At 43.9% G+C, this 27605-nt stretch overlaps 1 protein-coding gene across 1 annotated transcript in view; it reads left to right on the top strand.

The window, feature by feature from the left end:
- Positions 1 to 17213, top strand: part of PIAS4 (protein inhibitor of activated STAT 4) — a 53305-nt gene extending 36092 nt beyond the window's left edge. Inside the window, exons 10-11 of the mRNA XM_074204034.1 lie at positions 15281 to 15411; positions 16718 to 17213. Coding sequence (XP_074060135.1) covers positions 15281 to 15411; positions 16718 to 16932 — 346 coding nt within the window. The 3' untranslated portion in view covers positions 16933 to 17213. The remainder of the gene's footprint in view (positions 1 to 15280; positions 15412 to 16717) is intronic.
- Positions 17214 to 27605: the final 10392 nt, after the last annotated feature.

Genomic DNA, 27605 nt, shown 5'->3' with positions numbered 1-27605 from the left:
AAGGAAGGGAATAAGTCCCAGATTCTGTCTCTAGGGAATACCTTTTTTTCAGGGGGTCTGATATGGATGGGTACTGACTTAGTACAGTTTAGGAGGGGAGAGGTCAAGCAGATAAGAGGGAAAACAAAGGAGAGCATGTTAAGCTGGGGGAAAGGGGGGGATAGAAGGAAGAGGAAGAAGTAAGGGCAAGAAAAACATCTAGGAAGGGACACTGATATGATATGTCAAAAACTAGAGAGGTCAAATAGGGGTGAGACTTGAAGAAAAGCCATCAGGTTTACGTATCAGTATAAAAATCTTGGAAATTGAAAGCATAGTTTTTGTCACAAGCTGTTGTCAGAAGCCAGATGCATGGATTTGAGAAATGAATGAAAAAGAAGAACTGAAGGCAGTCAATGTAGTTTATTTAAACTTTGTAGGACTTTCAGTGAAAAGAGGAAGAGGAGCTGGGTAATTTGAGAGGGTGACAGGGTTGGGAAAAGATTTTCCTTTTTATTTTCAATATTCAGTTTTATTTTCAGGTCCCTATCCTCTTCCTCCCACCTCCCTTTGAGAAAACAAGAAAAACAAATCTTTGTTACAAATATTTATAGTTGAGCAAAACACATTCCTGCGTTGACCATGTTCCGTCCCCAGATAGGTCTCAGTCTGCATTGAGTCCATCACCTCTAACAAGGAGTGGGTAGCACATTTCATTACAAGTCCTCTGGAACTGGGGTAATTATGTTGTTCAGAGTTCCTAAATCTTTCAAAGTTGTTTGTCTTTACAGTATTGTTGTCATTGTATACATTGCTTTCCTGGGTCTACTCACCTCAAGCAAGTAGGTAAAGTCTTTTATAAAGCAGAGGTAAACCCAGTCTTTTTGTAGGTAGTAGGGTTGAGGAGAGATTAAAGATGGAAGAGAGGGGTGGGACCCACAAGCCCAATTAAAGGGATTGGCCTTAGGAGACAGCCTAAATTCACCTCTTTGGAGAAGCTTGGTAGGCAATATATAATGAAGGGCCAGGTTTTGTACAGTCATAGCTAGGGATAGACAGGACCAAGCTGCATGGGATTTTTGTTAGTAGAGAGGCACAATGTGAGTTATTTTTCATGTTTTCATGTTTTTCACATGTCTATTACCTGAAAATTTGATTCTTCATGACTTGACATATTCATGTTTCACCAGTGAATGGTGTGATAGTGAATACTTCTGGACAGAAACAGTCTGTATATCTATATCACCTTGGGGTTTATAAAATACCTTATTACAATTCTGTGAGGTAGCTGGGTCAGGGATTATCCCCTTTGCAGATAAGGAAACTAAGGTTGAAGGAGATGAAGTGACATTCCTGTGGTTACATAATTACTGAGGTGGTATACAGGATGGCATGATCTTAATCAAGGTGTCATGATCTTCATTCCTTGTCCTTGTACTTCATTCTGTATACAATGTGGAATGTACACTATTTGAATATAAACTTCACAAGAAAGGGTAGGCTTCATAGATTGAGAAGTGGAGGGCATTCAGGGCAGGAACCCAGCATGAGAAAAAGTAGAGAAATAGGAAAAATGTAGTGTATTATATGGTCAATCGATGGCATCCTTTCTTTAGTTCTAGGGGAAAAAAATGTGAACATGGGCCCAGCTGTGTCAGTGTTGATGTCTAGAATGAGCAAAGCAGATGTCCCTTTTTGGGTAGACGTTAGGGGGAAGAAAAAGCTTGTGCAGGCTAGGGTCATGATCGTGAAGGTCCTTGAAATGAATTTGCACAGTGAATTAAGATCTACTGAGGTTTTTTGTGGGTTCTTTTTTTATTATATAAATATTTTATTTGTTTTCCACTTATATACAATAGTAGCTTCTCTCTGTCATTTTTTTGATAAGGTTTTGAATTTTACACATTTTCCCCATCCTCCCTTCTCTCCCCCCTTTTTCCCCACAAAAGGCAGTCTGATAATCTTTACATTGTTTTTCATGCTATACATTGATTAAAATTAAATTTGTTGAGAGAAAAATCATATCCTTGAGGAAAAAATAAAATATTAGACATGCAAAATTATATAGTAATAAGACTTTTTTTTTAATTGAAGATAATAGTCTTTGGTCTTTGTTTAAACTCCATAGTTCTTTCTCTGGATACAGATGGTATTCTCCATTGCAGATAGTCCAAAATTGTCCCTGATTATTGCACTGATGGAATGAACAAGTCCATTAAGATTGATTGTCAACCCCACTGTTAGGGTGTACAGTGTTCTTCTGGTTCTGCTCATCTCACTCAGCATCTCTACTGAGCTTTTTTGCACAATATCTCTGCTAATACCATTATTCCTATATTACAGATGAGGAAACTGAGATTCAGAGATAATAAGTAATGTAAAGTACTTAAAATTATAACTGGAAGGCTCTTTAGAAATCCTTAAGTTCAGTCTCTTCACTTTAGAAATGAGGAAGCTGACTTGCCCCAATTAACTCAGGGAGTTAGAACAGAGGTAGGACTTTAACACAGGTCTTGTGACTCTTTTGATTGTTCTGTGCACTTAGATACACAGAAGGACTCACTGTAGAGAAGAAGTGGGAAGGTAGGCCCTCAGTCTAGTAGAAAATAGCCAGATGTCTGTCCTAGGACATGTCTGCCTTTTCAGGGGAGAAAACCATAGCAGGACAGAACTTCTATGATACTTAGTACCTGGGATCAATCCTAGCAGTAGCTACAGTACTTCCTTCCATCTTAGGTGTAATTTCAAAAGAAGCAAAAATTGTGAACCATGGCACATAAATCTAAACTGTATATGATGAAATTCCGGGGTGGTAGTGTCTGCAGACTGTAAATGATGTGGGGATGCAAGAGGGATGGGGAGATGATTACATGGAGTGGAACATTTGGGTCAAGCTTCATAAAAGATGTGAGCCTAGATCAGAATCTTTAAGGCAGGGGTGGCTAGGTGGATAAAGCACCAGCCCTGGAGTCAGGAGTACCTGGGTTCAAATCTGGTCTCAGACACTTAATAATTACCTAGCTGTGTGGCCTTAGGCAAGCCACGTAACCCCATTTACCTTGCAAAAACCTAAAAATAAAAGCTTTAAGGCAAAATTTGGATGGTCAAGGGGATGGTGGCTGATCCTCCAGGCCCCCTTGTTCTTTCTGGGCCGCTACTATGTTATTTTTGACCACTGACTGTGTAAAGAATGCCAAGCTTCCTCTCTGCTGTGGCCTTCCCCTGAGGCCAGGGTTTTGATCTTGCATCATTCTCGATATGACCCAAAGGCATGTGAGACAATGTAATTTCAAGTAAGACAATGGAATCTGGATAGAACAGAGATTCTCCACAAATTGGAATCTCCACAAATTCACTTTCTAAACAAATGAAAAATTAACCATGAAAAATGTAAAGTCTTACACATGCATTCAAAAATTGAGCTATACAAGTACAGGAACTGGTGAAGATGACTAAATGTCAGTTCGTATAAAAAGGAACTGGGGCTTATGGTAAAGATTTGGTGTGATGTGGCAGCCAAAAAACTCATGTGATTTAGGCCTTGGTAGTAGAAGCCCAGGATCAGGAGAAGGAAACATAATCATAAAGCATTGTCCAATTTAGTGTCATATTTTAAAGACATTTTGACCAGCTGGACTACATCCATAGAAAGCTGAACTTGAAATTAGCCAAAGAATTGGTAATGCTTAGTCTAAAAGACATGTGGTTGGGTGGCTAGGTGGCGTAATGGATAAAGCACCGGCCTTGGAGTCAGGAGTACCTGGGTTCAAATCACTTAATAATTACCTAGCTGTGTGGCCTTGGGAAAGCCACTTAACCCCATTTGCCTTTCAAAAATAAAAAATAAATAAAATAAAATAAAAGACATGTGGTGGGCATGATAGTTTTCTTCAAATATTTTGGGATTTATTGGGTACAAGGAAGAATAGACTTACTCTTCTTGGTCTTTTAAGTAAGAAGTAGGAACAGTGGATGGAGATTTTTCTCTCATTCTTAAGTGAAATCACAGCTATTGAAAAAATAGAATCAACGGGTCAATTGGCAGTTATGTATTAAGCCCCTGTTACATGCCAGACCCTGTTTATGAAGGATATATGTCTAAGTCTAGTACAAGTACATGTTAAAATACATACAACATAAATATAGAGTTAAGAAATATGCATCTGGGGGTAGTAAGGTAGTACAGTGGATAGCACTGGCTACTGGCCCTGGAGTCAGGAGGACCTGAGTTCAAATCTGCTTCAGACCCTTAATAATTGCCTGGCTGTGTGACCTTGGGCAAGTCATTTAACCCCATTGCCTTAAATAAATAAAAAAAATGAAACAGGCATCTAAAATGTGTAACATGGAAACAATGTAAAGATTATCGGATTACCTTCTTCTGTGGGAGGAGGGAAGGGAGGTTAGGGAAAGAATTGTAAAATTCAAAACATTACCAAAAAAATGATAGGTAGAAACTACTATTGTAGTTGGAAAACAAAATATTTATACCCAAAAAATATAAAAAATAAAATAAAACAAAATGCTGTGCCTAGGGGAAAAAAGAAATCTGCATCTATAAATTATATACAGGGTAGTTGGAGAGGGAGAACAATAGCAGTTGGGATTAGGAAAGGCTTCGTACAGAAGATAGTTTTTGAGCTTCATCTGAATGGAAGAGAAGCAGTGTGAAGTAGTGATTTCCCATTGGGTGGAAATTTTCCAGTAGAAATTAGATAATGCCTATCCAATATTATTGAGGCCTACAACAACCATTTATTGTAGTATGGAAATGACCTTTCAGAGTGTAAGCTCTGGCAGTTCTCATGATAAAAATGTTTCAAGTCTGTCATTCCAGCGACCAACTGTTTAATCAGTCTAGCCGAGTCCATTACTAGTAAATTGGTCCTCGAGTGATGAATTATTGGGCTCTGTGAATACACAGAACAAAAATACAAAATGGCCCTGTTGCATTGTGACAGTGATAGAAGTAAATAGTGCTAAAGTTTGAAACTTGAATGAATTTAACTATTTTGAATGTAGTTCCCTTGTCCAATTATCAGCAAATCCACATGCTATCAGAGGAGTCAAATGAAATCAATTATCAATAGTCTTGCTACTAATAAAACCAGAAGTTCAAATAGGAATTTTAGGTAAATGGGAGTACTACTTATAGATAGTGTTCCTTAGAAAGACAAATAAAGGGGGGCAGCTAGGTGGCACAGTAGATAAAAGCACCAGCCCTGGAGTCCAGAGGACCTGAGTTCAAATACAGGTTCAGACACTTAATAATTGCCTGGCTGTGTGACCTTGGGCAAATCACTTAACCTCATCACCTTGCAAAAACAAAAGAAAGGAAATTAAAAGGATTTTATAAAGTTAGTCCAAAAGCAACAAGAAACATTTCATAGGACACTTAGCTCACTTTGCAGTGTTGATGAGGAAAAACAGAATGAAAGTATGCAGATTAATAGCTTGTCTCCCAGTATCTGTTGTAGAAGATGAAGAGATTGAGAAAATATATAGGAAAACACTACAGAACCCTCCTGCCCTTCCTCAGAGCCAGCACTTACTTTAATGTTTCAATATCAATGCAAAGGTTGAAAGAGGGGAAGATGGTGAAAAATAAGTTGTACAGCTCAGCAAAGAACTAGGAAAAAAGTAGAAACTCATCAACAGGGAAATAGTAAAACAAATTCTGGTATGTAAAAATAATGATAATTATTCCATCAGAAACAATGAATATGAAGAATTAAAGAGGAACATGGAAAGACTTAATTTAATTAAACTGATCCAAAGTGAAGCATGCAGTACCAGAAAAACATATGTAGTGGTTATGATAATGAAAATATAAAGAACAATAAAACAAAATTTTCCATCATGTACTTATGTGGATGTGAAATAATGCAGATATCAGATGTGTTGATCATTGTGTGGGTTTTATTGAACAAAATCATTGTCTCAAGGTAGAAGGGGGAGGAATGTATAAGAAATGAATGTGGGGCAGCTAGGTGGCGCAGTGGATAGAGCACTGGCCCTGGAGTCATGAGGACCTGAGTTCAAATCCGATCTCAGACACTTAATAATTACCTAGCTGTGTGACCTTGGAAAAGTCACTTAATCCCATTGCCTTAAATAAATTTTTAAAAAGTGAATGATGTAAAAATAAATGACATTAATTGAAGAAATTATTCCTCAGGATTAAGAAATGCAAGAGGCCAAAGATTTATATATAATTTAAGTCTCTTGACCATATGTTGTGAATATATTTAAGAATAATCAGAAGATATTCGACATGGTAAGGACCTAGCCTAAATGCCAAAAGTGAAAAAAACTGGTTACTGATGTAGAAATCCCTTCCTTATTAGGTATCTTTGTGCAGTCAGACTGTTGTTGGAACAGAGATCAAAATCAACATCAAATTAGAAAGGAATAAAAATATGAAAATATGGCATGTAATTAAAAGCTTCATTCTGCAATATTTAAATAATCCAAAAAATGGGAAATGGTTATAAAACTAGATGTCATTGTGGAATAATCACCATTTTCTTTTGTTTGTATAACCTGCCACAAAGAGACCAAAAGAAACCACCTTAGCCAGATCCAAGAAACATGATGGTCACAGGCCAGGTCATGCATTATTAGAATATAAATTCATTTTCAAAATCTTAAAACAGAGTTGCAAATTTTTGAGTAATATAATATCTTTAAATAGAGGAAGACATTTGTAGAAAGCTATTTGAAGAACACTTAAAAAGTTGAAAATAGGAGAACAAATAAATGAAAAATGAAAATCATTGGAGACATAATATTTGGATTTTTAATAGTAATTCAGTCTCAGTTGTGCCACTTGAAGAAGTAGGAATTGCCCCAAAGAGAATTAAATTGTCAAAGAGCTGTTGGTTCAAACTAAAGATATATTGAATAGATTCATTGTGGAGAGGCATTGAAGAATTGGTTTTTGCAAAAGTTTAAAAGAAAGCTACTGAAGGTTGTTTTGTTTTTTAACATCAGGATATTTTTGGCAAAAGTGATTATTGAGTGGACATAACAAATTTACCAATCCATATGCCTATTTTTTTTTTTTTTGATTTGTTGGGAGGGTGAAGCAGTGTCAGCATTTACTCTGAGACATTGGTTCTACAACTTTGTAGGGAATTGCCTGCAGTGAATTGCAGTGACTTGCCTAGTCATAAAGCCAGGATGTGTCGAGAAGGGAAACTTAAACATAGGTCTAATTGACTTTGAGTCTGGCTCTCTGTCCACTATCCCTTACAATTTTTTCATTTGTTTTCATAATTCCTCCACAAAAATCTTTGATAATAATCAAAGACCACATACCAAGAGAACAAGTAGGTTTGCACAAATGATGTTGTAAAGTAGTTGTCAGTTACCAAACACTGGATTTAAAAGTGCAAAAAGTACAAGATGTTGTTTATTTTTTTAAAGTTTTTGCATCAGAGCAAAATTGTCAGTGAGAATTTTAATCATCTGATTACCAATAATCACAGGAGGCAAAGAGCAGGAAGACATATTTTCCACCATAATATGGAGGCTTTCTTTTAGTCCAGAACCACAGATTGGATCCCTTTAGATTCTTCAAACACTCCTGTTCATAAATGACATTTTGTGTGTGTTGTATCTTGTCCTGGAAAACTCCAGAGCCTCCTAAATGAAATTGTTAACCATTCAAGTTCAGCCTGATAAACCATATAATGGATTAAGAATGCCTTTTGATTGGTTCATTGAACTCTCCATCAGTAGAAATAGGTTGGAAGGAATCTGTACATTAAGCTGGGCCAAAAAAGATAAGAAGAGAGCATTTTTATCATTCTGTAATGCTTTCTAAATTTCTTATTGAATCAGTTCTTCCCATAATACCATATCCCTTTAAATCATGCAGTACTATAGTTTCTGTAGATTAAAACTTATGGGTCATTGTTTAGGGCAGTGGAGAGACATAACAGGTAATAATACCACCTGTGACATATTACAGAACTTCAGCGCGGGGTTGGGGGTCACCTAAACATCTCTCTACTCCTGTTCATACTAAGAGTCCCCTTTATGACATATCTGAAAGGATCATCCACCATCTTCTTGAAGAATTCTACTTAGAGAAAACATACTACCTTGTGAACCAGACCATTCCACTTTTAGATAACTGAGTTTTGGAAGTGTTTTTCCTTTGTTGTGCTTTAGTAGTGTCCAACTCTTCAGGATCCCATGGATCATATAGCATTTCAGAATTGACCATGGAGTTTTCTTTGCAAAAATGCTATAATTGGGGTGGCTAGGTGGTATAGTAGATAAAGCACTGGTCTTGGAGTCAGGAGTACCTGGGTTCAAATCCAGTCTCAGACACTTAATAATTACCTAACTGTGTGGCCTTGTGCAAGCCACTTAACTCCGTTTGCCTTGCAAAAAGCTAAAAAAAAGAGATGCTAGAATAGTTTGCCATTTCCTTGTCCAGTGGGTTAAGGCAAACAGGTTAAATGACTTGCCCAGGGGCACACAGTTAGTAAATGTCTGAAGTCAGATTTGAATTCAGGTCTTCCTGATTCCAAGCTCATAAACCTAAGGTATTTCTTGTCAGGTTGTTGTTGGTTTGTTTTTTTGTTTAGTTTTTTGCATTGCTCTTCATGCTTCTAGAATCAAGCAGAACAAATCTATTCCCTCTTCACTTGACAGCTCTTTAAATATTTGAAGGAAGTTTTCATTCCCTTCCCAAAACTCATCCCCTCTTCTAACTCCCTAGTCTTCTCGAAACTAAATTTCAGTAGTTCTTTCAGATGATCACCTCAGAGCATGAACTTGAGTTTCTTCACCTTCCTAGTTATCTGTCCCTGGATGTTTTCAGCTTTCATTCTTTTCTAAAATTTGTCCAGAAGTCAACACATCATTCCCAGATGTATTATTTTTAGCTAGAACAGAATATAATGGAATTATTGCTTCCTTATTCCTAGACATTCTTCTTAATGAAGCCAAAGTGACCCAAGAGCTATCAGAGATAGAAGTCTAGAAAAGGATTCTCTTCCACCTCATTGCTAGATTAACCAGGCAGCCTACATCTTGAATGTCTCCTTTCCTTGAAACTCAAGGAGAGCCTGCTTGAGTAGACTGTAATGACAAGACACAGGCAAGAGTTGTTCAGAATGAGAAATGGATGGATTGCAGTCCATGTCATGAGGTGGAAGTACTCACATCATTGAGGTCACAAATCTGTTGTGATATGTTGACAATATGCTTCATATACTTCATTTTAAAATGTTCTAGTAGGTTAGACTGAAAGCTGCCTCAGCTAGCAAATGTTTGCCAAAAGCAAAAAGACTTGACAGTCAAGATACACTTGACTTTGTCTAGATAAGTGACTTGAATTAATTGACAGACTATTAAGCACTGGAGTTACAGAGATGTATATGAAATAGTGTCTGCCCTGGAAGAGCTCATGTTTCTATTGAGGAGACGTGTATAGATTTGAGTATATAGAAAAGAAAAGGAGCACCTGAGGTCATCAGGAAAGGCCCCAGAGGACACTTAAACTTTCTAAAAAGAAGGAGCAAATCTTATTTGTCTTAATTACTAAACAGATTAGGTCAGATCAGACAGATCACCATGAGGTCCTTTGCTATTTTGAAATTCTTATTCTTAAAACCACTTCCCAAATCTGGGCCTCAATTTTATCATGTAAAATGATAGGGTTCAACATGTATGATATCTCTCTCTCTCTGACTCTTTGGTTTTTGCAAGGTAATAGGGTTAAGTGGCTTGCCCAAGGCCACACAGCTGGGTAATTATTAAGTGTCTGAGGCCAGATTTGAACCCAGGTACTCCTGACTCCAGGGCCGGTGCTCTATCCACTGAGCCACCTAGCTGCCCCAATCTCTTTTTTCTTAAGATTTTATTTATTTTTGAGTTTTACAGTTTTTCCCCTAATCTTATTTCCTTCTCCCCATCCCCCACAGAAGGCAATTTGCCAGTTTACATTGTTTCCATGGTATACATTGATCCAAATTGAATCATATATGATCTCTTAAGGTATCTTGCAGTTCTCAAATGATGTAAGATTGTGGCTCATTTAATCACCTGGCACTTAGAGTTAAAGTGATGTGTACTCATCATCTCACCTAGGCCTTTTAATGGGAAACAGATTAGGAGAACATCATTTCCAAAGCTACCTTACAAGAAGGAAGAGGAGCAGAGTTTACAATATGTCTCCTGACTCCTTGATACATGGTCTGAAGCAGACCTTTTCTAGTGACCAGAGCTTTCTAATAATAAATATCTTCATGAGATAGCTCTCTGTCACTGAAGTGGTTCTGTCAGAAGCTAGTTGGTCACTTGTCAAGTTTGCCATAGAAAGAATTACTGCACAAATCAGGAATTGGATCGAGATACTTCTAAACTATAAGTGAACCAAGACCCAAGTCATTTTTAATGTTTGGTTGGGGAATGTTTACATAGAAATAAATAAGGGGCAGCTAGGTGGCGTAGTGGATAGAGCACCGGCCCTGGAGTCAGGAGTACCTGGGTTCAAATCCGGTCTCAGATACTTAATAATTACCTAGCTTGTGTGGCCTTGGGCAAGCCACTTAACCCCGTTTGCCTTGCAAAAAAAAACCTTAAAAAAAAAGAAAAGAAATATTTAGCCTCGAGAGGTGAGAAGACTTTGGGAAACATGAATCTGAAAGGATACCATGTATAGAAAAAATTAGACTGATTCTGTTTGGCCTCAGGGGTCAGAATGAGGCAAGATTGAGTAGAAACTCTAGGGAGGCAGATGATGTTTCAACATAAAGAAAAACTACTTCATATGAATGTGATATTCCAAAGTGGGATGAAGTTATAGAGAAGGCAGTGAGATGGCAGGGGAAGCAGGGACCAAGGACCCAAGAAGTGGGGGACAGGGAGAACAGTGGGCTTTGTGACCCTTTGAAAAATGACTTCCTGCTTTTTGCCCAGAGGCCATATTGAACCTAACCAGTCCTCCTTAGAGGCAAAAACCTTGAGTAACAAGAGCCATGGGTCCAGTAGCTATTTACTTGTTTGTTTTGTTTGACTGAAATGACAAAATCTGAGGTCCAATTGGGACTTTTAGGCCATGCCTTGGAGATAAAAGTGCCCATTTCTTTCACATTTACAATGACCCTCTAAGGGAGGCCAGTGCAGGGCTGTTTTCAGTGTTCTACAAATAAGGTGATCTGGGCAAATGGAGGTCAAGTGGCTCTCACCCAGAGCCATTCAGCCAGTGTGTACTGGAGTCAGGACCTCTCCCAGTCCCCTAGACCATTCAGCCCAGAGGCTGCAGCCCTCAGTCAAGCTTCTGGTCTACTACTACTCCTGTCACTACTGCAGACCACCTTGGGTGCTGCCCCTTTAGAACCATCGCCAGTCTCTGTGGAGGAGACCTCTTACTAGGGGCTAGCACTGCCGGGCACATGACATGCTGTGAATGCCAGCTCTGTGAGGGATGCCTGAGGAGCAGCCCTGGGGTGAGGAATCTGTGAAGCCTAGCCAGTAAGTGTCACTGCCTGGACAGAAAGCACATGGACTCCTGGGGTCTAAAAGAAAGATTGGGGACAGCCCCAGGAGAGGAGGGAGGAGGAAGAAGAGGAGGAGGATGAAGATGAATTTTGTTCCTATTCTCCTTTAAAGTTTACAAAGTGCTTTTCCTTATAACAGCCTTGGGGAGTGGGGGGCAGAGGGTGGGTAGAAGAAGACAAGTGGAATGTAACTAAAATCAAGAAAGTAACTTGTTAACAAAGACTTGTTCATCAATACCACAACAAAGGGAGAGAGGTCCCTTTTGAAACTTTTGCAAGGAAAGTTTTACAGCTACTTGGTTGGTTGTCCATTGTTGCTGAACAGGCCCAGAATGACATCACTATGTTGGAGTCAAGTTGCTTTGTGTCAGCTGTGGCTGATCAGACCATTAGGAGTTCAGAATACTTTACCAGAGATTGGGCACAAATAGGCCATATGAATATTTGGGGTGGATTTTCTAAATTTGCACATCTCTTCTTTCTTTTGAGTTAACTTTGCCCATAGAGTCCAGCACCCTCTCTGATGGGGGCACATCATGCTGGATGGTCTTGTGCCAATGTCTCTCATGTCACATCATCAATTCCAGAGTTTCTGAGAGAGACTGAGAATATCCTTGTATCGCTTTTTCTGACTACCATGTGAGACTTGCCCTTTGTAAATTCTCCATAAAATAGTCTTTTTGGCAAGTAAAATTTACCATCCCTAAAGTCTTTGTACACAGAAGTGTTGGAGAAATATTTGTTTAAATCATTTCAACTCTCAGGACCCTGTTGCTTTAAGGATACAAAAGTGAACAAAAGGAAGTTGATTTCTACCCTCAAAGAGCTTACCTTTCCAATAAGACATGTTCACAATAAACAGAGTACAAAATAGATTGCTTAAGACAAGTGGGGCAGAATCTGATCTAAGAACTGTGATAAATCTGAAGAGGGATAGTTCACTTTGAGCTGGGGGCATCAGAGAAAGCTTCCCGGCAGGGATTTTCTGTGAGAGAGATATTGGGAGAAGGGGGCATTCTACAAGCATGGAGAGACAGGCTTCTCAAGCTGATGTACAGAAGAATAGGAGATAGGACAGCTAGCCATCTGTTTGATTAGATTATCAAGAGTCTGAAGGAATAGAATGAAAATAAGACTAGGAAAATTAGATTTGAGCCAGATATTAGAAGATCTTGTAACCAGGCTAAGGATTTTGTATTTTATTCTCTAAGGTCCAGGTAGTGAGGAGTCACAGAAGTTTTGTGAACTGGGAAATGATGTGGATTGTATATCTGTAAGAGTATTTTTGGCAGGTTGATGAGAGTAGGTTGAAAAAAAGAAGATACTGGAAATAAGGAAATCAGAACCTTGGAGTAAGAGCCCCAACAAAAGCTTATAAGGAGCCTTATCCCAAATGATGGCAGAAGGGGGTGATACAAGAGATGTTGCCAAGGTAGATTCAACAGGAGAGCTGTACCCTGACCATTCCCTTCTTGGCATGACCAATATATAGTAAGCTTATTACTTAGTGGTTTCTATAGTAACCTGATCTTTTGAAAGCAGAAGTGCCCTCTAGGGAGGTAGAATGTCTCAAAATGGTTAGAACTGGTTCAGACTGGCAGTTATTAAAAAAGCTATCGCTAATGACATGTAAGAACAGTGGAGCTTTTGGTTAATGGTGAGGCAGCTGTGATCTAATGAAAGAAAGCAGAGAACTGAAAATCCCATCTAACTCTTGTGTAACTGCACAAATCATTTATCTTCTGCAGGCCTCAGTTTATCCATTTGTAAACTGGGAATAATATTACCCAGGTCATAGGTTATTTTGACTAAAAGCCATTGCAAGACTTAACATGAAGGCACATGACATATAACAAATAACCTCACATGAGATACAGAGGATCCAAATGCAGAGCATCATTGAAAACATTCCTGTCCTGGAGACATACACACATTCTACTACAGGATAAAAGCTGATTTGAGGAAGGGCAGGAGGGGTAACCCCTTAGGAGGGGTAATTATAAAAGGCAGAGGTGAAGAAGCTTTTGGAACAATCTCATAAAACCCACTTCACTTGTGGTCTTTGGAGTATGTTATGGTATTAAGAGTTTCTGAACATTAAAATGTGATATTTTCAAGGTAATTTCCTAAAGGTAATCTCCTTGTTGATTTAATTAAATATCTAAAAGATTTTGATGCTTAGGCAGTGCCAGAAATGAGAACTAAACAGATTCTCAGTCACATTCCATATCTGTTTCAGTAACTGACTTCTCCAGAATTTATTTTGAAAGAATAGATTTTTCTATGATGCTTGGCTCACAAGAGTCCTATGAGAGGTAATGTAAGTATTTATTCTCATTTTATGGGTTGAAGAAGTTGGAGCTTAGAATAGAAACTAATTGTCCAAGGTCACAGTGATTAAATGTAAGACCATTCCCACCACCAAGTTGAAATTATTCTCCAACGAACTTGCCTATTGTTTTAACAACAGTTATAGGGCTTAAAGGGATTTCACAAAATAATTAGACCATGTATATGTTATATATAAAACAATAAGAATTTATTCAGGTAAGGCCTGAGTCAGAATACCAAAGGACAGGGTCATGAAGGAAATGAAGGGGGGTAATGAGGGAAGAGGCTGGACCTCAGTTGATCTTCAGAACCTTAAATGCAGTGGTTTTTTTGCTATTTGGAGAGGCTGACCCTTGGTCTTGGCAGACCCATTTTCTTTTTTTTTTTTTTTTGCAAGGCAAATGGGGCTAAGTGGCTTGCCCAAGGCCACACAGCTAGGTAATTATTAAGTGTCTGAGACCGGATGTGAACCCAGGTACTCCTGACTCCAGGGCTGGTGCTTTATCCATGACACCACCTAGCCGCCCCTTTGGCAGATCCATTTTCACTGTGCTGTCACTCTTGATATGTGTGTGTGCAGCATCTGACTTGGACGATGGAGAGCAAAGTTAGTGGTTGGCTTCCCATCTCAGTCACAGGCAGGAAAATGCTAGGGATTGACTTAGGAAGCCACAGGCCATGGAAGCTTCCAGGGGAGAGCAGAAGGACAATGCCTGTATGGAGGAGAGGCAGCCTGCTTGAGCTCTCCTGCCCTCCCTGTCCTGGATGCTAGGTGGCGCAGTGGAGAGAGTTCTGGACCTGGATGGTAGGAGCCTCTGAGTTCAAATCCAGCCTCAGACATTTGATAGTTATGCCATCCTGGGCAGGCCCCTTCCTCCCAGGGTAGTTGTGAGGATCAAATGAGGTCATCATTCTGTTAGGCAATATTTTCTGTAGTGCTGTTTAAGAATCTAAACCTGGGGCTTCCTTGGTATAGGGGAACTCCCAGTGAGAAAATACAGATCAGCTAGTGCTGAATTGTTGCCTAGGACACTGGGACTTGCCCAAGGTCAACGGCAGTGTCATATATTGTATAGAATGCTTCATGTTTTCTCATCTTAAGCCTCATATTCTCCTCACAGTCACTGTAGGAGATTGCATAGATGAGGAAGTTGAGGATTTGAGGGGGAAGAGTGACTTTCCTACACTTGCCCAAGACCACACAGCTAGGTAATCTGGCCCAAGTGCCAGAGTCAAGAGTTGGAGCACAGATGTCTGTTTCCAAATCCAGGGCCTTTCCTACTACATGACAAAATTTGAAATATGGATGTGAAAACATCCATAAAGAAAGGGTTAGTAACTAGAATCTCCAGAGCTTAAGATCCCATGTTTTAGACAGCAATGTAGATAGACTTATACCTTATACCTTTGTGTGGGTCTCACTCCCCCTCCCCTCCTTTTCTGATCCACAGCCTCCTGTCCAAGATCCTGAGCGAGTGTGAGGATGCAGACGAGATTGAGTACCTGGTAGATGGTTCCTGGTGTCCTATCCGAGCCGAGAAGGAGAGGAGCTGCAGCCCCCAGTGCCCAATCCTTGTCCTTGGTAGGTGAAGTGGGCAGCAGGGTCTGGGAGAAGTTAGAGGGAGGGGAAAGGGTGCTGTGAGTCACTTGACAAGAAAGAACCAGACCAGGCCCTTTCCACTCCCAGATGTGGAAGCTAATGGCTCTCTACCAGGAAAGGCTCCTTAGCCTTTTGTTGTTGAGGAGAAACAGTTTGTCCATTCACAGAGTCTGTTTCTAGGGCACCTGTAATAGGCTCTCTCTCTCCCCAGAAAGCAATGACCAAGGCTCATGTGCTTCCCCAGAAGTCTTCCCCCTTTCTCAGAAACTGTTAACTCTACTCAGTGGTCAGAAGCAGAGTTGAGGAGGGGATGGCCCAAGGGATCTTGTCTCTCCAGTACTAAATTGAATGAACTGAGGAGGGCTTAGAGCTTTCCTTGAAGAGACTAAGAGGTTGGGAAGAGGATTAAGGGGTGGCTAGGCGGCACAGTGGATAGGGCACCGGCCCTGGAGTCAGGAGGACCTGAGTTCAAATCCAGCCTTAGACACTTAATAATTAACTAGCTGTGTGGGCTTGGGCAAGTCACTTAACCCCATTGCCTTGCAAAAAAAACAAACGACAAAAAAACAAATAGAATAGAATGGAAGAGGATTAGGAAGTAAGAGATGGAAGAGAATATTTGGGGAAGAGCAATGAGCTAGGATAGTTACTGCTGAGTGAGGGACAAGGAGGTTGGAAAGAGTTTTAATCTAATTCAGTCAGATCTTTGCTTCATATTTTAGATGTCATTTGTCTACCATCTGTTCAGATTGGTATATTTATTATACCTCTGCTTTTTCAGAAAGGGCAAGTTTTAGTTAACTGAGAAATAATTAGAAAACTTTTGTTTCAATACTTTGTGTGAAAACTATTTGAAAACTATAGGGTGTTATTTCTAAAGAATGTCCTTTTTAAGTGCTTGTCCTTGTGAACATCTGCCATCACTTTCCAAACCTTAAATAGTGCCTTACAGTGTCCCTATCTGTAAAATGGGTGAATGAGATTAAAATAATTCTTAAGACCCCTTTCAACTCTGAATCTCTGACTCAGATTTGGGGAACACACACCAGGACTTTTAAAAGTGTTAATAAAACCTTACATTTGGCACACTACTTCACTGGCACATTTTGTTGACAATTCTGCTTAATTGGATTTTACAGTAATCAAAGCCTGTATCTTAGTGGGGTTTAGAAGGTATTTAAAGGTTAGCTGGTAGGTGAAGCAAAGGGAAAATCAAGAAACGCAACTCCTTGGTGCAGACCTGTGGACTTCCTGGGACATTGAAAACACTCTGGCCCTTTCTTTTCAGGATCCTCTGATGTGAATGGGCTGTTACCCACCCCAAATGGTAACAGTGAAAATGGGAAGCCAAGTGCTGATGTGGTGGACCTCACACTGGACAGCTCATCCTCAGAAGAGGAGGAGGAGGAGGAAGAGGAAGAAGAAGAAGATGATGAGGAGGAAGACGGCCCCCAACCCAAACGTCGATGCACGTATGAAAAAGGTCTAGTCTCCGCCTGCTGACTGGGGCCTGGAGCGAGCATTGTCCTTGGGGACAGACTTGAATACTCTGGTGCTTACAAAACTGGGAGGGAGGCAGGTTGGTTGGGGGTAAGGGGTGTGTAGGGAGGAGGGATTTTTTTCCCCACCCTTTTACCCTATTCTTCCTCTTCAGTTTCTTTGGACTTTACTATACAAAGCTAACAATTAAAAAAATAAGCAAACAAAACACACACATAATACACATACAAAATACATACACAAAACACACCACACACACACACACACACACACACACACACACACAAACACAACAAAATTGAGCTGCTTCCCAGTTGGAAAAAAAAAAGACAAATTTGAGCCTGGAGGAAGGAGTGGGGCCCCCAGGCTGGCATATTGGGCCCCGCTGAGTCCACCTTGCAGTAAGCGAGGGAGGCAGATGCCCAAGAAGAGGTGGCCAGCCCCGGCCATCCTCCCTCCCTGCTCCGCCCCGCCCCCTCCATCTCCATTGACCATGTCTCCATTCCAGGCCATCTCCGAAGTTCCATGCATTTCTCTCTTGTTGAATAACCATTCCTGACTGTCTACACGCCTTGCTGGGGCTTTGGATGAGCGGGGAGGGCTGGGGGCGGGACGGGACTGGCGGCCGATGGAACCTGGCAAGGTTTGGGGAGGGGCGCTGGGTGGGGGGAGGGGGGTGGGACAGGGCTGGGAAGGGAGAGGATTCCTGAGACAAGCTGTTCCTCCTGGGGACACCCACGGCTCTGCACCTCATGGAAACAAACACCCCTTTTTGAAACCTTTGAATCAAATCTGAAGATGATGTAGAATTTCTTCGTAGTGAATCATTTTAGTTGAGAAGAAGCCATGGTGAGGGGTCGGGGAGGGAGGTGGTGAGGGGGGGAGGGGAAGGGTTTAAGCCACAGAGCTGTTGTATTTCTGAAAGTGCAATAACTTGGCATTTTGAAGACAGAAGCACGTAGATGAGTTTCCCTTGGGAAGGAAGCTTCCGGGGGGGCAGGGGGGGGCTCCAAGGATGGCCACGACGGGGAGGGTCGGGCGGGGCACGTTGGGGGGGAGGAGGCCCTTCAAGAATGCCAGGTGTGGAAATTCTCAGTTTCTAGCCAGCTACCTCGGTAACTCCAATTCAGGTTTATTTCAGTACGAAACAGTGCAGACCCCCCCCCCCCCAAGTGGCTCTGCCCCCCCGCCCCCCCTGGGGCCAGGTCAGGGGTGGGGATGTCGGGGAGGGAAGTAGCCACAAGCTCCTGGACTTCTCTGTGCATCTCTCTCTCTCTCTCTCTCTCTCTCTCTCTCTCTCTCTCTCTCTCTCTCTCTCTCCCCCTCTCCCCCCCTCCCTCCTTTCTCTCCTTTCTCTCTCTCTCTCTCTCTGTCTCTCCTTTCTCTTTCTCCTGCTCAGTATTTTGTTTTGTTTTAGTTCTTTGGTGTTGGGGGTTGAGTCTACAAGCAGTTACAGGTTTCCCTCACAGTAGGAATATTGTTGGAAACACTTCTTGCTGAAATCTGGCCGACTTTGCTTCCCAGAGCCCATCCATAGGTGGGACTTTGGGGGGGGGCTAGGAGGGGGGTCAGAGGAGGGAGATTTCAGCCTGCCCCATTCTCCCCTACTAGTTACCACTCAGGTGGCCTGGAAACCAAATGCAGTCAGGTGCGGAAGGGTCTGGTCCCAAACTCCTCTGCTCTCCAATTCCTGGCAAGTTTCCTGAGCTGGAGTAACCAAGTCAGACACTGGTCTAGGATCTTCCTCCTAGGTCTTCTTCCCCTTCCCCCTTCCCCACCGAGAGGTGAGGAGTGGGTTTCCAGTCGCCGCTCCTAACATCTCTAAAAACCCAACTCTTAAGTAGCACTTGGAAGATGCCTGGCTTAGGAAGGTTGTGGGGTGGGAGATGGGGAAGAAGGGAACGATGACTTTGAAATGACTCCAGCAACCTCAAGCCATCCATCTACCTCCCCCTTTCCCTTCTCTCCTACTGGATCTAATGGGGCTAGGCAGGAGACCTCTGGGAGATCGAGATGGAGGTGCCTGGCAAAGGCCTGTTGGGAGCCTGGGCGCCACCAAGGCCATCCTCTGCCTGATCTAATCCCAAACGAAGGAAATTGGACTGGATGGGATCCACCCCCACCCACAGGCTGGGTGCTGCCAATAGGAGGGGCCTTTCCTCCCGATCCTCAGATGACTCACCCCGGAAGTACAGATGGGGAGGGGAGAGGGGATGTGCTGGTTCCTGTTGGGATTTTACTGGCCCGGCCCCACCCCCAAAGTGGGCAGAGATCCCCACCCAGTTGCTGAAGGGTCACAAAGGGCACTCTGGGGACCTTTGGAGTGGCACTGAACTGACCAGGGTTTCCCCAAGGTGGGAAGGGAGAGCCTTGGACCTGATTTCCATCTTTTTTTTTTTAAACAGTTTTCTTCATTTCCTTTTCCCTCCAGTCCTCCCTGTCTTTTTCCAAACTCAGAATAATTTTCCTTTATATAAACAACTCTCCTAGCAAGGAAGCAATATCATTTCAGGTAACAATGGGAAATGTGGTAGAGCTCCAATTAAGTTTTACTGTATAAAATAGGTTGCTCAGCTTGACTCCTCAGGAGCACTGGCAGCTCATGTCCAATTTTTTCTAATATTTGTATCCTAATTTAATTGTTTTTTAAAAATGAAAATAAAAAAGGTCTAGGCCAAGCCACTTAGAAACATCATGATTCAGTTCCTGGTTTGGGTTGATTTTTTTTGGCCAGCTGTTCTGTACATATGTTTTCTTATATCCTCGTTTTGTTTTTGTAAAGAGAAAAAAAAAAAAGAAAAAACCCGAAATATTTTTCTTTCCCTTCCGTACACATTCTTCAGAATTCAAAAGTATAGTGTTTTGTTAAATAAAAAGATTTACATTTCGAGGCCTGTGCCCACTGTTTCCGGCTCAGAGGTGTGGGGTGTGTCTCTTCCACAGCAGGGCAGGGAGGGAACTACTGGACCTTACCCAAAAAGGGCTGGGCCACTCTGCCGGTAGTCCAGTTCCAGTGGCTGCAATGACCTGGAAGCTGGGAGGGTGGTGGAAAAGACCTGGCTTGGGTCCCCAGGACCTACATGTGAGGCCTGTGGATCACCAAAGACCAGCCTCTGATGTGCCAGTCTTCTGCTCCCTGGCCCTTTTTCTCAGGAAAATGAGGCCTAGCAGCCCCCAGGGGCTTCACACAGTCCTACCCCTGTCCTGCTCACAGCTGCTTGGTTCCATGCTGGAGTCTCCATAGCCCTGAATTCTGGAGGTCTGGCTTCCAGCCGTAACTTGACATATGTTCTTGGACAGGTCTAATTTCTGGTTTCTTGAGACTTGTATTTCATGGTTGAACTAGATATACTTGTATTTCTGATGTTTTATGTTTCAAAGCCCTTTCTGTCTCTTAACCTTAGCTAAATCACTTGGGCTAGACTAGTACCAATCTCGGGAGATTTGAAAAAAAGCAGATTTTTTTTTTAATTTAAGGCAATGGGGTTAAGACTTGCCCAAGGTCACACAGCTAGGCAGTTATATGTATGAGGTCTGATTTGAATTCACGACTCCAGGGCCAGTGCTCTATCCACTGCGCCACCTAGCTATACCCCTGAAACTAGATTTTTTAAGAGAATAGTCTGCAGTTAGCTCGTCCTGCTCTTTCCATTTCCTTGAATGAATTCTTGGACTTTGATGTGATGTAATCATTTTAGATCTTAGGCTTAAGGGCAAGAGCCCATTACATGACAAGACAGATTCATCAGAACACAATTAGGAAGTTCCAGTTGTGCGCTAGACACTAGGTGGGTCTTTCCCACTCCCTTTCCTCTGTCCTGTAGAAGCAGCTCTGAGAATCTTCAGTCACTGCCGTGGACATGGAGCTCTGAGGGGTCAGGACATAATTGAGGCTTCCCTCAACCACTGACAAGGGGAAGCCATCGAGGGCCTAGTCTCATCCAGGACTTGGTGTTGGGGCACCCACCCCCAGTCCCCCAAGGACAAAGCTGCACAAGCTTCCACGACCACCTCACTGCTACTGTCCTGACTTCCCCAGACAAGTGGACCAGGGACAATGACCTTTCTCAAACAAGCAGGCAGCTTGTGTGAGACAACCAACATCCCCACTAGGCTGGGGAGGAAGATTCCATAGAGGAGCTCAGGCAGCTTTCTCTGTTGGGCCCATCCCCCAACCAGTGGGGGAGGTAGAACCACAAAGGCCCACACTGTCCCCAAACCAGCCTGGATTGCTCTTCCTAGTCCAGTAAGGCAAGGCCTGGCCCTAGGCTCTTGGAGTCACTTCTGATCTCTGGTCCTCAGTTTCCCCATTGCAAATGGGAATACCTGTCTCCTGGATAAAATGTGAGCTCCTTGAGGGCAGGAACTTTTTTTTATCTCCAAAAACCTTATGCAGGGCTAGGTACATAGGAAATGCTTAATAGTTATTTAACTGATCTATGCTTGCCTAGCTATCTGCCTCACAGGCTGGTTGTGAGCAAAGTGGTTTGTAAATAGAAATGGGGCTTCCCTGGCACCCCATCTCCATCCTTCACATCCCCAGGAGATAAGACTGGAAGGAAAAACATCCGACAGTGGGTTCTGAAGGAGGGTTCTGTCAAGGCTAGAGGAAGCCAAGGGCGAAGGGCTACCGTCCACTCAGCTAGCTGGAGGAGCCAAAAGCATCTTCCCAGGTGGGCCTAGGTCCACCCATGTGGTTGGTTGCTCCTTTCCTACTGGTTCTGATCTCAATCAGAACCTCAGGCCAGAGAAATGAGCTTGGAAGGGATCTACGATGGCCTCAGAGGTCTGTGAACCGGCTACCTTGCCTCTCCCTCTAAGCTTGTTTTCTCCTTTGTCAGCTTTGAATAATAATCCTTTGTCATGGTGCAGCCCTTTTCAGTCTGATTCTTCATGACCCCATGTAGGGTTTTCTTGGCAAAGATACTGGCATTTTTCCTTCCCCAGCCCATCATTCAGATGAGAAGTGAGGCAAACAGGGCAAAGCGACTTGTGCAGGGTCACAGTGAATAAGTGAGGCCAGATTTGAACTCAGAAAGATGAGTCTTCCTGACTCTAGGCCCAGCACTCTATCCACAGTGCCACCTCATAATAGTCCTTATGCTACCTTAAAGCTTGGTATAATTGGGTGAAAGCCGAGTTGAGGTGAGAAGCCAAGCTTCTTTCAGTGGTTCCTGGCCTGATTCAAAGATGATCCCCCAGACACACCATGGACATAGTAAATGAGACAGGATCTGAACCCAAGTCTCATGATTCCAAATAAAAGGTGTGCAAGAAAAGTCTTAGTTCAGTTTTAAGCTATTAAAGCTTAAAATTACCCAGAGTTGTTTCCATCACAAGAGCTGCAACTGATAAATCTATTCAATGGATTAAGTGGGCCCTCACTGAGGGAGGGAATCCAGCAGGCCAAAACACCTGCGGCTTGCCCTTAGGTTTATGCATGGCTCTGCAGGAACACATCCTGGTGAGGACCACAGGGACCTGAAGTTTCAGATTCAATTGGAAAATGACTTGAGAGCTGCATAGCCTTGGCTCTGTGGCAGCCTCTGTGGGCTAGCTGCCTCTTCTATAAACTACATTGTATGAACTTGAAGGTGCCTTCTACCTCTGAATCCTGTGAGTTTGGAAAGACCGAGAACCTTTAGTTAAAAGAGAATTTGGGAATGTTGCTGCAAGCTACCGAGTGTGGCTAAAACTGGAAGAGAAACAGCAGACTGAAGCTGCAGAGGCAGATTTGGTCTTGTGTCCTCACTGCAAATGCTGAAAGAGATCCCGTCACGGTCTGTGATTGATGCTCCAGGAGGCAGTCTTGTTCAGGCCCAGATTGGCCTTGCTCACTTTGGAGGTCCTTTCTAATGGAACCCTGGGACCAAGAAAGGAAGACTGGCCCTAAATTGTCACTGGCCCTTCCATTTCTCTAGGATTTAGGTTGGGTGCATCCCTTTTGTCTTTTTCAATTTGTCATGCGCCTTTCATTTGGAGCTACAGCTCCAAGGGGAACATGGTCCACCTCTGATTCTGCAGGTCCTGAACACCTAGAATTAAATGTGATGAGAGATTTGATTTGCCCATCTCTTGATCTCAGCTTGTTTACTTTTTTTTTGTAATTTAAGGTGGTTGGGGTAGAGACCAGTGTCGGATTTCCTATAATTGGGCAGCTAGGAGGCCTAGTAGATACAGCACCAACTCTAGAATCAGGAGGATCTGAGTTCAAATCGAGCTTCAGATACTTGATACTAGCTTTGTGGTCTTGGGCAAACCACTTTAACCCCATTGCCCCTCAGAAGTAAAGCAAAGACCAAAAAATGCCCAAGAGTTTTCCTGTAATTGAGACACAGGTTGTCACTGACTGTAGACCCGTTCTCAGCACATAGGCCTTATTCTTGGGGGGCGAAGAGGACTGGTCCAATGAATAGTAATAGGGTTTTATCCACTCCCTAACCACCCTTCCTTCTTTGACCCTGGAGAATAGCTGACTGGAAGCCCTTGAGGTTTGGGTAGAATTCCTGCCCCAATACTACCTATGCTTGTAGACCATCATATAGCCTCATTCCTAAACTGAATAGACTTATTGGTCCACAAGAACCTCAGAAAATAAATGCTCTTAAAAGGTCTCGAGGCTGCCAGGCTTGGAGGGGAAGCCCTGCATTGTGCAAATCAGAAGGCTTGGGTTGAATGCATGACCCTGCTGCCTTCTAGCGAGGTGACCTAAGGAGTCACTTCCTTTGGGTTCTTCATTTCCGGCCTATGTAAAATAGGGTTGGAAGTCTCCAAGATGCACTTTGGAGTTTTCGATTTTGTCCATCTCTGACCTAACCTTTACTAAGGAATATCTGGCAGGAGCCCCAAAAGGAGAATTCTGGCTCCTTGTTGTCCTGTAAGAGATGGCTCTGATAATAGTCAGGAAGTCTGGGAATGTTAGTGGTGGAAGTTTTGGAAAGTCCATACTACTTTATAGATTAATCCAACAGGCTGGCTCACAGGGGTCTGGTGTGTCTCTCTCTCTCTCTCTCTCTCACACACACACACACACACAGACACCCTTCAGCCTGGGTTTTACTCCAGTCTCTGGTAAATTTGGACCTTTCAGAAGAGCTTCATGACAGAAATAGTCAGTAGGTACCGAAGAGGTGCGTTGAAGTGCTTTGACTTCTCTAAGTCCCTATCAGGACCTGCCAATCCATTTTCATCACTTGGCCAGTTTTTCCCTGGGAGTTTCCCAAAAGCCCACAGCCTAGTTTCCTCCTGTGAAGTCCTCCAACAGCCTGTGATGAAAGAGACAGCTCGGGCCTCAGAAGAATGCATTGGGGTCCTTTCTCCCCCACCCCCACCCCAGTCAGAAACAACTGGATCGCCTAAGCTGCTGAGCCCCCAAATCTCCCTTCAGCCTTAAAAACTAGGCGGCTTATGACACAAGCTAATCTCATGGTGTGGTCCCCGTCCTTGGGCATCAGGGCAGGTTAGCCAGGGAGAGGTTGGCAATTAGCACTGGCTTAGGGGGGGCCTGCAGAGGGGCTGCTCCCAATCCAGTTGCTCCTCTCCAAGGACCTGACCTTGCTTCCGTCTCTGCAGAGGAGGCTGTGTCTGAGTGGAAGAGAGAACCTGATGACAAATGGGCTTTGGGATACTGGCTGAAAGTCCAGTTTTAGTTCTTTGTGCTCCATCACCTTCCCCAGCCTTCAGCTCAGGGTGTGGGGCCCATCCGTGGACTAAGAGGGCTTCCACTTGTAAAAACTTTTCGACTACCCACATCCCCCCTTCTCTGTAAAACGAAGCATTCGGACTAGCTGCTTTCCAAGGTTCCAGGGTTTGGCCCATTTTTGAGTTTAGTGATTCTATAGAGGGATTTCTTTTATCCTCTTCCCTATCTACCATGGCCCTCAAACTATTTTTATCCCTTGATCTGAAGTGTGTGCCCACAGGGTCTGGCATTTGAGGACAACTAGTTGGCACGGTGGATAGAACCCTGGGCCTCGTCAGGAAGATGAGTAGCTGTGTGACCCTGGGCCAGTCATATCACTCCTGACTGCCTCGGTGGAAATGACAATTGAACCTTCCTCCCAGGTTTGCCTTGAAGATCCAGTGAGACATTTGGACCGTAAGAGATACCCACTGGTAGATCTTACAGATACCAAGACTCAATGGACGTGGGTGTGATGTGAAGCGTGGCAGGCCCATTTGGACACCATTTTGCAAACCGCAAAGTCTTTAGAGAAACATGCAGGGGCTGGCTGAGTCCTCTAACACACAGGTGTTTACTGAAATAAGGTGGGACCAACTGAGGCAGAGGGGCAAGCGGAAGTGGATCCATCCAGGGAGATAACCCACCTTTCGGCTTTGGTGGTCTCAAAGGACAACGCGATCCAAGTGCTGTGGAGAGTACAAGCGATCCCGCTTGGTTTTCTGGGTCAAGGACCAGCCCCACACCAAAGGAGCGCATGTACCATGTGGGGCTCCCTGGCCCACCCCCCACCCCTGGTCCTCAGGCTACTGCTGCGGCTAAACCAAGGAACGGGAGTGCCTCCCAACTCCCTCATCTGATCATCCAGCACTGGGGAAAGCTGGGGCTTTCCTGGGGCTGGAAGGGATGCCATGGTAGCAGGGGGGCGGGCCCTGCTACCAGGTCCCCTTCCCCGACCCAGGAATGATTTTTGGCAAATCTGGAGATGGTGGCACACTGAAGGGGGATTACTTTCAGAGAAAGGCCAGAGGAGTTACCTTCCTATCCAATAAAGGATCTACTCCAGCAGGTCCAATCCTGGTCCCCCAAACCTTGAGTGATTCCCCAGGTTGGAATGTGAGTGGCCCAGGGAAGAGGAGGGAAGGGAAGACTAAGGCCTTATGACTTCATCTCTTCTCTGGAAGTTTTGCATGTTACCCTCCCCCACACCCCTCCCACAATATGTTATGAAGCGGCAGAGTCCCCAGCATCCCCAAACCATCCCTTCCCCCCCACACACTCCCACCCTAGGATAAAGCAGAATGAGACAAAGGAGGCAACCAACAGGGGTGTTTACAGCTGTTTTTAGTGGTCTTTATATACAAGAAAAATGAATGTTTTGCGTTTCATTTTTGTCCTTTTTTTTGGGTTTTTAAAATTATTTTTAAAGCCCCCCTCCCCCAAAAGTGCATTTTAATCCATTTCTTTTTCTCCCACACGTTATAAACACTCAGATACAGTCCATGGAATGTCTTCTCTGTGCTTGAATCTGCTGGCTGGGAACCCCCCCCCCCAGACCCCAGGGCTCTGAACCCCAGCGACCACCTTGCCAGCCTCCCTTCCTCCACCATCAAGAGGAAGGGACCCGCTGGAAGCTCTTTTGTGCCTCTTCCCCCCTCCACACAGCCACTCCCCCACACGCCCCAATAAAGTTTAAATCTGTATATATAGATATATAGAGAGAGCTAGACTTGGCTCCGGGGACGCGGTCGTCCTGCAGACACTCTGCTCCCCCAAGCTCAAGCCGAACTCAGCCGCACGCTTCCTCTGCTTAAATAACTCTTTAAAATAAACTGCAAATATAAATATCTTTCTTTCTTAAAAAATAGGTTTCTATTCTCCGATCCGGCTGCCTGAACAATCTCCACTCTGGAGCTGGGGAGCTCCCTGCTGGCATGGGGGTGGGGGGAGAGGGGAGGAATGGCTTCCCCAGAGTACAAGGCCTCCTCCCCCTGCTCCCCACCTGTCATCTGGGAGCGCTTCGGCCCTCCTCTCTGGCCCTCAAGTCCCTGGGCTGAACCCTTCCCTCCACGCTGACCTCCAGCCTTGGCCATGTGCAACAGAACCACTCCCTTCGTGGTCAGTGGGTCTACTAATTAGTGCAAAGAACAACACCCCGACCCTCACCCCGCCTTCCAAAGTACCTCTGTCCCAGAAGCAGGGCCTGGGCCCAGCTCTCGTCCCACTCTGACCTCTGGGGCTAGAACGGGAGCCCCCCCCCCCCAGGAGGGGAGTCAAAGGGATAGATGCAAGAAGCTTGGTTACAAAGGTAACTGAAGGGGGTGGGGGTGGGATTAAGTTTGTGGAATGGCTGTGGGGACCCTAAACATGGAGGCAGGGACAGGTATCCCTGACGGGGCCAGGCGTCAGGAAGCCCGGAAGGCCTCCTGGGCCTCGCCCTTGGCTGTCCCCCATCCCTGCCCATCCTCAGGCACTCTGGCCCGGCGAGGGGACAGCAAACTTTGGTTCTACTGGCTGACAGAGACCGGACTGCCAGTTCAGCCAGTGCGGACCCCCCCCCCTTCCACCTGCTCCTGCCCCTTCTCCATCACATTACATTCACTGGTTCCTGGTTTAAATAGTCTTTTTGCATGGTCTTGGTGAGTTTTTTCTATTTTTCATCTCAGAGGGAGAGAAGGAGGGGAGAAGCAGCATCAGCAACATGGCCAAGACCCTCAAGCCCCTCCGCCAGCTGGGAGCTCCCCTCTGGCTGACCCTGTCTAGAGACATCAGCGGCAGGGGGGGATGGAGGGAGCACCTTTGGCCTGGGCCTCCTCCACATCCCCCTGGGCTTGGGTCCCCTGGGGAGCATGAGCTCATTCCCCAGGGCCCTAGCCTCCGGTGAGCCCTGGCCCAGTAGCGGACGCACAAACACGGCTTTACCACGATGGAAGGAAGGAACAATTTTGTCTTGTTGCTGTCGTCATTTAAAAACAAAACCATGGAACAAATCAAT

The sequence above is a fragment of the Macrotis lagotis genome, chromosome X, assembly GCF_037893015.1.
Source record: "Macrotis lagotis isolate mMagLag1 chromosome X, bilby.v1.9.chrom.fasta, whole genome shotgun sequence".
In the NCBI taxonomy this organism is placed as follows: Eukaryota; Metazoa; Chordata; class Mammalia; order Peramelemorphia; family Peramelidae; genus Macrotis; species Macrotis lagotis.
The sequence above is the reverse complement of the archived record's forward strand: the minus strand, read 5'-3'. Positions and strand labels throughout refer to the sequence as shown.